This window comes from Chelon labrosus (assembly GCF_963514085.1).
Source record: "Chelon labrosus genome assembly, chromosome: 16".
In the NCBI taxonomy this organism is placed as follows: Eukaryota; Metazoa; Chordata; class Actinopteri; order Mugiliformes; family Mugilidae; genus Chelon; species Chelon labrosus.
The window spans coordinates 8,684,869-8,699,116 of record NC_140349.1 but is presented as its reverse complement, the minus strand read 5'-3'; the positions used below and the strand labels follow the sequence as shown (position 1 = coordinate 8,699,116).

The 14,248-nt window shown below is 43.2% G+C and overlaps 1 protein-coding gene across 8 annotated transcripts; it reads left to right on the top strand.

The window, feature by feature from the left end:
• Positions 1-144: 144 nt before the first annotated feature.
• ehmt2 (euchromatic histone-lysine N-methyltransferase 2) lies at positions 145-14,243 on the top strand. Of its 8 annotated transcripts, none has more exons than XM_084563499.1 (28): positions 145-262; positions 2,440-2,509; positions 2,613-2,774; positions 3,029-3,282; positions 3,369-3,432; positions 3,532-3,614; positions 3,708-3,848; positions 3,929-4,000; positions 4,895-5,009; positions 5,267-5,350; positions 6,005-6,141; positions 6,479-6,622; positions 6,735-7,057; positions 7,134-7,373; positions 7,630-7,712; positions 8,451-8,557; positions 8,795-8,917; positions 9,010-9,111; positions 9,214-9,318; positions 10,044-10,216; positions 10,308-10,475; positions 10,560-10,704; positions 10,784-10,861; positions 11,912-12,027; positions 12,191-12,277; positions 12,383-12,461; positions 13,227-13,402; positions 13,522-14,243. In XM_084563499.1, the coding sequence occupies exons 1-28, from the start codon at positions 236-238 to the stop codon at positions 13,700-13,702; spliced, it is 3,639 nt and encodes a 1,212-aa protein (XP_084419625.1). In that variant the 5' UTR covers positions 145-235; the 3' UTR covers positions 13,703-14,243. The 8 variants fall into 8 exon arrangements, with proteins under 8 accessions (XP_084419625.1, XP_084419626.1, XP_084419621.1 ...); XM_084563500.1 differs by having other exon boundaries at positions 5,264-5,350; positions 10,062-10,216; XM_084563495.1 differs by having other exon boundaries at positions 5,264-5,350; positions 9,010-9,318; positions 10,062-10,216.
• The last annotated feature ends 5 nt before the right edge of the window (positions 14,244-14,248 follow it).

Below are 14,248 nucleotides of genomic sequence, written 5' to 3'. Positions count from 1 at the left end.
GGGGGGGGGGGGAAGTGCATCCCGTGACAACAAACACAAGCCGAGGACGCTTCTCCACTTATTAAAGCTGACTTTGAATCGGTTTTCGTCGGAGGCTCCTCTTAACTCCCGGTCGTAAAACCAAAGCACGTACGCTGATTTCTGATCAGCGCTCTCCCCCAATCAATCGGCGGAGTGGGCGTGGCTCGCGCGGTGACGCAAGCACGTTGTTATACGTCGACGTTCACTGGGAAACATGTCGGCATCCGAGACAACGACAAAGGTAGCAAACCTACAACATCTCAAAATGGCATGCTAACGAAATTTACGTCTATTCGCTGTCCTCTAAGCACACCAGCCTTCTTAGCAACACAACGCAACTGGAGCTGCCGCGTGCTCCGCTGCATATGTTTTTATTAGCCGGCATAGCTCTTCGTTGCAAGCTGGAGCTACACTGCTAGCTGTGTTAGCCTACAACAGTTTTGTGTTAACTAAAGAACTTCCTCTGATGTTGCTGTTGATTGTATGTATTCATTGATCCGTTACACGCTTTTTACTTCGCATTTATCATATCTGAAGGCATTTGTATTCATTGTTTTGTTTTGCATCAGTCTTACATCAACTGTTGAGACAAACTATTACACTAATGACTTATTCCAGCAACAAAAAGAAACAAAAAAAGACTTAAGCAGAGAATGTAAGCAATCTAGCTTGACATTTCTTTTTATTTACGCACCATTTTCGTCGTGAGGATCGTGCTTTAACGTGTGTAGAGGGTATGAATGGGTTGATTAACTGATGGCGGCAGGAAAGATCAGCCATTGGCTGTGAGGTTTATTTTGGAAAGGCTAAAGCGGAAACTGTTCACCGCAGGTCCACGAGACTATATTCTGTTAGTTATAGACACATTAAAAACGCGAGACAAAATGTATTAATGTGTATATCTAGTGACTGGATACTTAGATTAGGTGCATTATGATATTTCATGAAACACCACACAGTTAAGCTCTGCTCCGGATGTTATTGTGAACAGTTCCTGTTAAAACGTCTGGCTTTTGTGATGTGAACATTGTGATAGCACCTTTAATATAAAATATACAGCTGATTTAATTCTATTCCAGACCTAAATGATGCATTTCAGAGAAAATAAGCTAATTGAAATAAGATAATTGTTTATTTTTAGGTGAAGACACGTCTGTTTTCATCAGTAGTGGTTTTGGTAAACACAAAGTAGATGTCCGTTGTTCTTGTGCAAGGTCCTCTTGAGCTTTCTAAGCATCCACAGAATGTCATTGTTGAAAGGTATCGCTCGGGTGAAACCGTCATCAACAAGCGGAGAACATATAGCACCGCTGTGACATTATAAAGAACAGGGCGTCCTTGAAAAAAAAAAAAAATTGCAAAGAGAACAAACAGAAAACTGGTTGTGGAAGTTGCAGCTGTATGTGGCAAGTACTGGTTGTTCCTCACATGTGTCAACCACCCCCCTTATTTTGCATATCTGTGGCTTAGGCTGGGTGGCAAGCTTTTTTCTGATGAAAAAGTGCACCCAAGCCTGGTTAAACTGTGCAGAAACGCGTATCCAGACGTTGAAAAATGTGTTGTGACCTGATGAAACCAAAAACAAAATGAACGCATGTTCTAGGCGTGAAGCAACGGTGGTGGCAGCAGCAGCATTATGCTCTTGGCTGCTTTTGTTCAGCTGGATCAGGAGCTTTGGCGAAGGTGGAGGGAACCGTGAATAACTCCAAACACCGGTCAGTCTCAACGCAGAATCGTCTGGTGTCTGTTACAGATATGAAAATGAAGAGGTCTTTCACCCATTCAGCAGGACCGTGATGCAAAGCACGCATCCAGATAAATTGCTTCATCAGGAAAAAAAAGTCATGTTAAGCATGTTTAAACTAAACTCTAAACATGTAATCTGTCCATAAAAGGTGCAAATGTGTTACCATTTTAACGGTATGTAAAAATAAGAATAAGAAAACCTTTATTTGTCCCACCATGGGGGAATTGCAGTTTGCAACAGCATGCAGAAATGACAGAGATAGAATAGATGATAGACATATTGCCCAGACACATATTAGGGGTGCTCGTTGTGGAGCCGAACAGCAGCAGGAAGGAAAGACCTTCTGAATCTTTCCTTCACACATCGAGGGGGAAGCGGTCTGTCACTGAAGCTGCTCCTCAGCTCAGCCAGGCCACCGTGCAGGGGGCGGGACTCATCGTCCAGCATGGAGGACAGTTCAGCCAGAACTCTCCTGGTTTTCTAGGTTTTTGCCATACATGGGTCTAAAGTCTAAACTTTTATATGTACATCTTGCATTAACTCTTTGAAAACAGTAGGACAACACATATAATTAGTTATGATATGATGTGTGAACTGCAGTGGATCAGTAGTTTCCGTGGTCTGTAGCGCTGATGGGTACGTATTTACCGGGGTTTTCCTTTATTTTCCAGGAGCCCCCTGAAAAAGATGACACAGAAACACCAGCAGAGTCACTAGCAGGGCCGAGTCATGTAAAGGAAGGTATGTGTACAGCTCGCTTATGCGGATGATGGATTTCAGGTACCCAGATGTACAGAATCCTTGTTTAATTTTCACTTCATGCAAAACTCTGAATATTCCTCAGATAATGCAGCCTCCCCCACCACGTCTGCTGCTGCTGCTGCTGCTGCTAAGAAGACAGAGCCTATGGGTGGTATGCCGTCAGTTTTGTCTGGAAAGGACAAAGCTCGAGAGGATGGAGAGAAATGTTCGCCTGCCTCTTCCCCACAGAACAAACCTGCCGCAGGTGAGACTCAGATCCAGATGGCTTTGGTTTGATGTGCCTCGGGTGAGCTTTTATGATCCTGAAACTTGAAGTCAACAGTTAATACTAAGGAAAGTCTCAACGTCTCAACGATGCATCATGAATACTTCAGTCCTAGCCAGAATCTACTGGTAATACAGTAATAAATTGCACAAACCTAGCTTGACTAGAGATTAAACTAAGATAATCAATGTGATACTAATTATTATTACCGTTATTTATCTCTCTTCTTACAGGACATGCAACAAAGTCCCTTCCATCACCGTCTTCCTTGTCTTTGTCTTCCTCTGCCTCCGCATCTTTAATGGTGCCCCCCGGCCGAGCGAAGATGAGCGTGTCTGGTCCTGGTAGCAGTAAATCCATCCTTTCACCCGCTCCTTCATCCTCCTCAGCCTCCTCTGCCACAGCTTCCTCTTCTCCATCCGTCTCCCCTGCCCCACCCAAGATCCACCGGGCACGCAAGACCATGAACAGGCCCCCGCCAGGGCAGGTGAGAGAGAGGAGTAAAGTTCCTCTGTTTTCATTTTTTTTTTTTTTTTGTTATTATCTGTGTCACTGATTATTTTCGTTCAACAGACGAGTCAGCTTGAGCCACCAGCTGGATCTGTGACTCCCTCCGCGTCCTCTGACTCTGAAACTGGTTAGTAGCTGTAGAACAGATATCAGTTGAATGAGCGTTTGTGTTTAATTTAAAACTAACCCTATGACGGTTCCCGTTGCATCGTCTTGTTTCCAATAGTTGCGAAAAGGCTGAAACTGGGTCACACATCAAGCAGCACACCTGAGAAGTTTGAAAACATTCCAGACGATGTTAAGACTGCGGTAAGATTACACCTGATTTGAAGGATAGCTCCAGTTGTTCTCGTGGCCTGTTGTCTAATCTTGTCACATTTTTTGATTTCTTTTAAAACTCAGGAAGAAAAGCTATCCCATAAAAAGACGGAGACAGTTACGAAGGCAGCGCCGGCGAAGAGCAACAGCTTCGTTGACGAGTCAGAGGAGGAAGGGGCCGAGAAAACTCAGGTTTCAAGTCCGTCCTCACGAGATTCAGAAAAGGTTTGAGGATCTATAATCTGCTTGTTTGTTTGTTTTTTTCCGTTCGAGAGACAATTTTAAACTTGTTTTCCCTTTTGTAGTTGGAAAATGGTAGGGGAGAAGTGAGGCGGCAAGCTAAGGACATAGAGGGGCCAATGAACATGTCGGATCACGTGAGTGGTTCTTCATTACCAGTTTGAGCCGCAGAGTCTGAGCCCTGTTAACACACATAGACGCCCCTGTAGCCAACTAGCCTGTTAGTATGTTAGATTATTATCAGTTCTTTTTTTGTTTTGTTTTTTGTTTAGACTAGTCAAACTCTTCCTATACCCAACCAGGAAGGGATTAGGTTGTCAGGTTTTTTCCCCTTTTTGCCAAAATGGAAAACATGACAACGGTGTCGAAAAATGCCAAACGTGTCATTAACTTTACACCAAAACCAGCTTCTGAATAAAACCCCAAAAATAGTGTTAGTAGTTATCATTATTCAGTGTCGTGTCTATAATGTATCTGTTGCGGTTAAGTGCTCAAATCAGAAACGTATTTGGTGAACTTTGATTTAGCTTTTCATAGCTACTTGCAAGCAGATAAACTGTGTAAGGGCTAAAAGTAGTTATATTTATTTCTTAATAATGACTTTATGGGTTACAGCCTCAGTTCACATGTTAAAAAACTTCTTTATTCCAAAACAAATACTAAAAATATAAAGATACTGACACAGGTGATGTCTCATTAGAGGAGTCTTTTAAGCAAATTTACGTATAATAAGTTGACTTGTATTTTTACACCCTGACAAATGTGTTAAATGCATATCACTTTGATACGTTACTTGTCATGGTACTGCTTCCAAATGAAGAATAATCTGAAAGTGATGTGAACATGAAAACGTTGCTCTTTAGCGCTGCTAGTGGACAAAAACTCCACATGACACCCTTTAAAACCTTACAGCCGTGGTCCACATTCCTACCCACTTAGTGTCACAGAGTATAGTGGTAAAACTTAATTGAACTTAAATAACATTTTTTTTTCATTCAGATATATCTATATTCTGAATTTCTTCCTCGCAGAGTTCGGAGTCCGAAACGCGCGTCCAGAGTAGAAACGAGAGCGAGGACTCTTCATGGCCGCCGTCGGATCAGCACAAAGAGAGAGACACGGCGGATGATGCGGAGACGGTGGCAGGTGAGTGGTATTAACTGCTGACACTGAATCCTGTTACATGGTATGTGATCAACAAAAAAAACTTTATCCTACACATTATTCAAAATTAAATAATAAGATAGATGAAGTCCACACAGACTGCTGTAATCAGTGCTGAATGTGTCTGCTAAAGTTGCTGTATAATAGCAGTAAATAGTATTTATTTGTGTTGTATAAAAGCTTTATTCCTAAAGTAAAGCTCATATTTTTGCTGTATATGTTTGGTTTGTCCTCAGCAGGAAGGTCTGCGGAGTACACAGAGGTTCCTCTGGGTGCTCTGGACATTGCTGCTGCTGACAGTCTGACACTTTCTCCTCATGCTGGTAGGTGTAAGACGGATACTGTACTGTTGGTATAACCTGTGGATCATAAATAAAAATAATAAAATGACATGTTTTTACTTTAAACCAAAAAGCTGTAGCTACAACATTGCTGGGCTAGCGTCCGGCGACAGTTTTAATCAAAATAAATCTGTTTTTGATATTTGATTTATGATTTTATTAAACAAATTGGCCAAAATTGAAGTTTCTCAAATGTGGGTTTTTGCAGTTTTTCATTGTTGTGTATGAGAGTGAACAGTTAATGTTTAGGGTTTGATTTTTAGATCATTATTAGATAAATAGGATCAAGAAACATCTTTCTCTAAGTAGAATCAGATAATAATAAACTGCACAGTTAATATCTTAACTTTGAGCTTTTCTTTACACCAAAGTTTGGCAAATTAGATCAAAATCTGCGGATTATTTTAAAAATCAATAGACTGATTCTTTGAAAATGATTCTCTTAAAAATAATATCTGTGAAATGATCCCAAACAGTAAATTATACAACAAGTGACAAGAATGTTTACATGAAAGTTTTCTGAAATTATTAATCGGTTGTTTGAACAATTTGCTGATTAATTTTAAGACTGATAAATATGCAGTATAACAATAATAATAATAATAATAGTTGTCAATCAAACACTCCTCTCTGCAGAGGGAAGTGAAGCCGGAGACACTGAGCGTCTGGAGGAGCTTCCTCTGTGCAGCTGCAGGATGGAGGCCCCTCGCGTCGACAGCACCAGCCACCGTGTGAGCAGACAGTGCATGGCCACTGAGAGCATCAATGGAGAGGTTTGTCCCTGTGTTCACTCTGTGTGTGTGTGTGTGTGTGTGGGTGGATGTGTGTGGGTGGGTGGGTGTGTGTGTGTGTTGAGGTTGGGTACTGGCAGGTGCAAACAGTCAAAGTAAGATTCAAGACCAAGATTTACTTGGCTCCTCACATCGTTTGTCGTGAACCCAAAAATGAAACGATAAAGCAGCGTCATTAGTCCTAGACATGCAGTATTAGTTCAGATCTGTGTTTATGTGGATAAACCAACAAGGTCGTCTTAACAGATAAACTCATCACTAAGAATTATTGTTGTACAGCCTGATGTTTTCAAATAAAATCTTCTCTCTTGTCTTCCAGCTGCGTGCTTGCAATAATCGGACTATTAAAGGAGAAACCATGCGGCCGTCTAGTCGTGTTTCCCTCATGGTGCTTTGTGACGTCCATCGCTCACACATGGTCAAACACCACTGCTGTCCTGGTTGTGGATATTTTTGCATAGCAGTAAGTGTTTAAACCATCTGCTGACTGTGTCCTTCTCCTCAATAATTTATTTTTTCCTCCCTGAAGTCCCGCTTTCTTCTCTGCGATGTCTTACTTCATTCTCCTCTTTCAGGGCACGTTTCTCGAGTGCTGCCCGAACCAGCGCATCGCCCACCGTTTCCACCGGGGCTGTGTGACGGTGCTGGGCAGCGGACGCAGCAGAGCGAACGGAGGCGGCATGCTTTTCTGTCCCCACTGCGGCGAAGACGCCTCCGAGGCCCAGGAAGTCACCATCCCGTCCTTCAGCTCGGCCACGGCCTCCGCCACGACCGTCGTCACCATGTACGCCTCCTCCACCACCACGCCGTCCCTGCCGCCGTCTGCCCCCACGGCGCCCTCCCTCACGGCCTCCACGGGAGGGATGAAGGATGGGAAGATGCCTGAAAGGCCGGTCAGGTAAGAGGACAATTTGAAATTTCGTATTTTAATATGTTTCTATGTGTTTTTTTAATCTTCTTCTCTGTCTCTTCAGCGCTCGTATGCGTAGCCACGGCCTGGTGACGCCGGCAGTGGAGCAGCAGCAGCAGCAGCCTCCGCAGCCTGTGGCCCCGGCAGCGACTGCGGCCACTGTCCCCCCAGCAGAGGAGGGCGTGGACAGCGTGGGACCATCGCTCTGTATGCCAAATGGGAAACCGGTCAGCCCCAGCGCACTTCCACCTGGGCCCAGCAGGGCGGCGCTGCAGAAAGCCATCCTCACACAGGACACAGAGAGGTTGGAGACTGGATTTAAAATTTAAGACAAGTTAAATTAGTGAAAAGTGAACCAGATGTAGGAAGCGATTATGTGTTTTCGGCCTCCAGCTCAAGAACTCAAATGAAATTTAATAAAAACTTGATAGACAGCAGCTGATGATTCAAAATAAGAGATTCAAGTGACATAAAAGATGTGGTTTGTTTAAGCTTTTCTAAGAGATATTCAGTAGTTTTCTGTGGAAAACAGGATTAACTTTTTGCTTTTGATTCACCAGGAGGAAGAAACTGAGGTTCCACCCTCGTCAGCTCTATCCCGCTGCCAAGCAAGGAGAGGTTCAGAGAGTCCTGCTCATGCTGAGTGAGTGGCAACACACACTATGAGCTCCACTTAAGTACTGACAATAATCTACACATGTTATTTGTTTTTTTAATTTTAAAATTATCTGCTAAGATGTACGCATTTACGCGCCCCAAAACAGCAATCACAATATAACTTTAGGACAAAGTCGTATTTGAATTCACTCAGTTGAAGAAGACGACCAAACCAGAGCCACGTTTTCAACATCAATTCCTGATTCGTTCGTCTTTTCAACAACTTGCTACCTCCATGTTTCTTTTCTTCCCTCCCTCCTCCTTTTCTTTACCCCACGTGGGGTAATGGGATGTAGGAGAAAGTTTTTCCAAGCTTTATTGACAGAACTGAATTAATCTAATAGAAGAAGATGGCTGTTACAGACCCAACATTGTTACCAGCATCTGTTGCACCTTCATCTATCTTTGAAAACACCTAGTTATTTTGCCACCTCCATGTTTCTGTCCTTTCAAGTCACATAATTTTTACCTCACGTGGGGAAATAATACATGGAAAGTTTCATTTTTAAAGAGAAACTATCAGATCAAGATTTTTAGGGCTAATATGTCACTCAATCTGAGACCAGTCTGTTCTGTTTTTTCCTTAAATACTAGCATCTAAATAAGCACAACAGAAGCCTGGGTGTGGTCATTGTCAGATGAGCATTTACGCAGACCTTGCAGATGGATCGCTATGAGTGGGATTTGCCTGTAAAGTCTGTGTTTGTTAATGTTTGCGTCCCAGTGGAGGGCATAGACCCAACATACCAGCCTGACTCCCAGAACAGGCGCTCTGCTCTTCACGCCGCCGCTCAGAGGGGTCTCCTGGAAGTCTGCTACATGCTGGTGCAGGTGAGACACTGAAGACACTGTTATATAACTTAATGTAGTCGTAACTTGTTAAATGGCTGCAAAAAGACAAATACAACACATGATTTATCACATTTTTCAGAAGAAACCAGTAAATCCTTGTGGACTGAGTGGAGTCATTCTCACAGCTCTACATTTTGAATAAAGATTGAGCCTTAACAGATGTTGTTGGAGTCTCTCCCCTTCGTTTAAAGTATATTTTTAATAACGCACTGACAGGCTGGTGCTCAAGTGGATGCCCAGGACAAGGACATGAGGACTCCCCTGCTGGAGGCCATCATCAATAATCACATTGAGGTGGCTCGATACCTGATCCAGAACGGTGCCTGCGTCTATCACGTGGTGAGCGTCTCTTAACACCAGAAATATAAAGTGAACCTTTATGGTTTTAATGGATATGGCTTTAGTTTTTGCTCATGTCATTATTCGTCAAGGAGGAGGACGGATATACTGGCCTGCACCACGCAGCCAAGCTGGGAAACCTGGAAATCGTCAACATGCTGCTGGAGACGGGGCAGGTGGACGTGAACGCGCAGGTAACGGAAGGAAACGTGTGTGGAGAGAGATCCAGAATCACGATTAGAAGGATAAATGGAGCGTGCGGTCTGACTTTGAGTCTCTCTGTTGGTTGGACACAGGACAGCGGTGGTTGGACGCCGATCATCTGGGCTGCAGAGCACAAACACGTCAAGGTGATCAAAGCGCTGCTGAACCGAGGAGCTGATGTCACCATCAATGATAAGGTAAATATCTTATAACGCTGCACTGCACCACCGGACGATGAGAGACGTCTGAATTGATGTTTCACTTTGAATCCCGGTTTCCTTTGCCGTCCAGAGGTCTGCAACTGTAGAGTGTCTTTTAACGTCCTGCTCTAACAAGTGCTGACTGATGAGTTGTATTTTCATTATCATGGCGATATGAATATTGCAAGACTGCTTGAAATATCACACTCAGGATGCAACCGTTTGCCCTATCAGATAGAGCCCTGTATGCGTGGACCAAATGTGACTGATCAGAAGAAGTCACAGCTCGTCCTCAGATTAAATTGTGTCAAGATTAACAAGTGTGATGAGTGAGGAAGGGGAGGAGAGAGAGGAAAATGTTGCTTCTATATTGCAAGTTCAATATTTAGCAGTGCTCCAGTGTAAAAACATCCTATCTTAAAATGCCTTGTTATGTCCGATCATCAGTTAAAAACATATTTTATAAAGTCTCAGAGGCTGGAATCTTTGTAAAATAGATCAAATCAAATCTTTAAAATATATTCTGATTATCTTTCTGCATGTGAGGTAATGGTTTCATCTGTTTTTCTCAAGCAAGTCTAATATTACTGCGTTTAATTGCACCATCGACGTCTGGATTTCAGATAATGAGAACGTGTTTAAAGTATTATAAAACTGTAAAGCTCAAAACAGCAAAGTGGACGCAGCAGCATGAAAATATTTCAGGTTATTACTTTAAGCAGTCCCGTCTTCCCCATCAGGAGCTGAACGTGTGTCTCCACTGGGCTGCGTATGCCGGCAACGTGGACATAGCGGAGCTGGTGTTGAACTCGGGCTGTTCCCTGGCCTCCGTCAACATGCACGGAGACACACCGCTTCACATCGCTGCCAGAGAGGGATACTTGGACTGTGTCACGTGAGTAGAAGATAATTATTAAAGGAAGTCATGAACATGTGGCTGTTTGGATTTTGAATAAAAAAATAAGGTTCCTGTTTTCTTTCTGCAGCTTGTTCCTGTCCAGAGGAGCAGACATTGATATCATGAACAGGGAGGGCGACACTCCTCTGACCCTGGCACGGGTCGACACACCTGTGTGGGTGTCACTCCAGATCAACAGGAAGTTAAGAAGAGGAATAACCAATCGCATGCTCCGCACAGAAAGAATCATCTGCAGGTAGGTTTTGTGTTATAATAACAGCTTGTGTTTTCTGTTTTTTCGTTCCTCCTTTCTGATTTACCTCCGTGTTTTGTGTTCCAGTGACATCGCGCAGGGCTACGAGAACGTACCGATCCCCTGTGTGAACGCGGTGGATGACGAGGGCTGCCCTTCAGACTACAAATACGTTTCGGAAAACTGCGAGACGTCAGCGATGAACATAGACCGCAATATCACACACTTACAGGTGATTTCATTTTGCAGTCAGATTTCACGTGCTCTTATTTTGAAAACTTTGCATCTCAACTTTGTCTTTTTCCCTGTAGCACTGCGGCTGCACTGACGACTGCTCGTCTAGTAACTGCCTCTGTGGACAGCTCAGCATCCGCTGCTGGTATGACAAGGTAAACACGTTTAAAAAAGCCACATCATCAAAATATAAAATCACAAACTTAGACTGAAGATCATTATTCCCAGACAGCAGAGGGAGAGGGAAATGTAGAGAAAATGACTTAACATAAGCTGATGAGCTTCATGTCTGGTGTAGATCAGCTTACAAGCAAGACCAGAATTTGGTTAAAGTGAGGTGAAACTGAAAGCTGTGATGCCATACAGTAAACACAAAAACCAAGAAGACTTAAAACAAAAATTTTGCAGTCATACTGAACTAAACATCAAGGAAAAATTAAGGGTTTTGAGGCGAGATTTTAAAACAGGCAGTATTGGAGCCAGCCCTAACACACCTCACATCAAGAAGTTTCTGGATTCAAACAAGCTGGCCGGCTGATTACTGTCCAGAGTTTGCATGTTGTCCCTGTTCCTGCATGGCTTTTCTCCTGGCGCTCCAGCTTCCTCCTACAAACAAAGACGTGCACATTAGGTTAATCTGTGACTCTAAATTGACTGTAGGTATGCATGTGAAGCACAGTTTACACCTCTGCGGGACATGATCGGCACAACCTGCGCTGGTGTGAGCCAGTCAGCCAGGCTGTGTAACAACGCCGCCCAAACACTAGTCGGCGCTGTGTCTCACCGTACCTGTCGGGTTAATTTTTGTTTCTACTTCCTGCTTCACTTTCAACAATGGTGACTGAAGGTTTCGCTGAAATTTCGCAGAAGAGCTTTCCTGGAGAAGCAGGCGGAAATACCAAAGCAGAACCAATCACAGCTCTTGCGGTCTGCGTCGCTGTTGCGCGTAGTTACATTTCTGGGAAAATGCAAATTGACGCAGAAGCATAAACAGCTGAATGGTTGTTTGTGTCTCTCGTGTTAGCCATGTGAAATGAAATATTGTAATTTAAAACCAGCTCTCCCTGAATGAACCTCAAAGAATAAAGATGTTATTGAAGACGAGATATAAAAACAGCCTAACATGCGCAGCCAGAGTTTTTCCTCTCCCGTCACTCCTCTAGTCTCACCTTGTTGTGCTCTTTTTTTTTTTTTCTGTTACCTAGGACCAGCGGCTGCTTCAGGAGTTCAACAAAATTGAGCCTCCGCTTATATTTGAATGCAACATGGCGTGTTCCTGCTATAGATCGTGCAAGAACAGGGTGGTGCAGGCAGGCATCAAGTAAGTCGTGGCACTTGAAGAGATATCCATGATGGGCGGGAATTGTTTCTGGGTGGAAAAAAATCTTCTCTTGATATAAATACAAATATTTCTACATCTTGTGAATCATTGATCTGCAGTGGCTTTGGCTCTTAGCTCTCGTATTTAAAATCTTTCCCGCCAGAGTCCGTCTGCAGCTTTACAGGACGGAGAAGATGGGCTGGGGGGTCCGAGCTCTGCAGGACATCCCTCAGGGAAGCTTCATCTGCGAGTGAGAGAAACCTGCCACACATAAGGCTCCTTTTATTTATTCATTCATTTTTTTGGGTGAAATGTAGGAAGTTAAAAATGAATCTTCGGTACTGTTCACCCTCAGATACGTTGGCGAGCTGATCTCTGATGCAGAAGCAGACGTCAGAGAAGACGACTCGTACCTGTTTGACCTGGACAACAAGGTGAAGCTTCTTTTATATTATAAGATAGAGAGAGAGAGAGTGTACGGTAGACTACCTCTGCAACCAGTAATAAATAACTGCCAAAGTAAATAATTGCTAAGACATTAGTCCAGAACTGCTGAGCTAGAAAACAACCTGCCTGTGTTTTAGCTTACAGTGAACCTTAAGGTAATGTTTTAACACTCATTCAGATGACGTTTTACTTTTACTTCCTTAGGCTACACATAAAAATGCTCATATTTATAAATCAGTCAGCCTAATTTGAGATGAAAGTGTTTTCTGGATTCTACAATAGGATTTAAATTCTGTGCCGCGGAATCAAGTTTAGTTATGAAAGACTTATGGCCACTCTAAGACCTTTGGCTTTGTTGTCCTCAAGCCATTCTGCTAGGCTCATTGTCCATTTGGAAGACATATTTGAGACCAAGCTTTAACTTCCTGTCAGTATATTGACATAATCTTCCTTATCTTGATGCCATCTATTTTCTGAAGTTTACTGTAACAAAGCGCAACCACAACATGATGCTTCTACCCCCGTGCTTCATGGTTGGGACGGTGTTCTTCAGCTTACAAGCCTCCGTTTATTTCCTCCAAACATAACGATAGTCATTACGGGTAAACAGTTTTAATTCCTTCAGTATCTGGGACTGATTTGTGTCATGATGTGCTGCATTGTTTGGACCGATGAATGTGGTTCCTACAGGCATTTGAAAACCAGTTTATTTATTTATTATATCTCATTGGTCTGTTGTGTTTCCTGTGCAGGATGGGGAGGTGTATTGCATCGACGCCCGGTATTACGGCAACATCAGCCGCTTCATCAACCACCTGTGCGACCCCAACCTCATCCCGGTCCGCGTGTTCATGCAGCATCAGGACCTGAGGTTCCCCCGCATCGCCTTCTTCAGCTCCAGAGACATCCTCAGCGGACAAGAGCTCGGGTAGGCCGCCTATTTCCTTTCTTTACTCGTCCTCTTTTTTCCCTTTTGTAACTGTCCTAACCCTCTAATAATCATTTAATTAAGAATAATTGATTATTCTTACTTGTTTCTGTCTTTAGATTCGACTATGGCGACCGCTTCTGGGACATTAAGAGCAAGTACTTCACCTGTCAGTGCGGATCAGAGAAATGCAAGCACTCGGCCGAAGCCATCGCCTTGGAGCAGAGCAGGCTGGCCCGACTGGAGGTCTTCCCAGATTCGGGAGCTGACTGTGGGATAACTATGTTGGGAAGCTCTTAAAAAAACACTCAGAGAGCCTTTGGATCAGTTTTACACACTAGAAATACACCATGGGAGGCTTATCTTGTTATCATGCAGTTTGTCGTGTACGGTGCTGTTTTGTTTTCTACTTGAAATGTCATCTCTTTTCCCAAAACATTCACTTTCCACTCGGTTAGAGGACATGGGCCTTAACCTTTGTTTAAAGTCTAGGTATTAGGGGTAAAAACATTAGTTCTTGGGATTCTGTACATACAGTAATTGTACTGTATCTCACAATCAACTTATGCCTTGACACATACACATGAACTTCGAGTCTACCATCACTTCCATCATACGCCAGTCATACATATATGCATTTTTATATATATTTTCTGTTGTGCCAACAAACAAAGTGCATTTTCGACAAAGGGCAGTAATGGTATCATCCATGCTGGGCTCAACAAGGACCTGAGGGACGCCATTGTTTTTGGATGTTAGCTTTATTTTTTTATACATGTTGTTTTCTCTGTCATATGTAGTGTAATAAAATAACTCATGAGTTGATCTTTTGACTCCGGGATTACT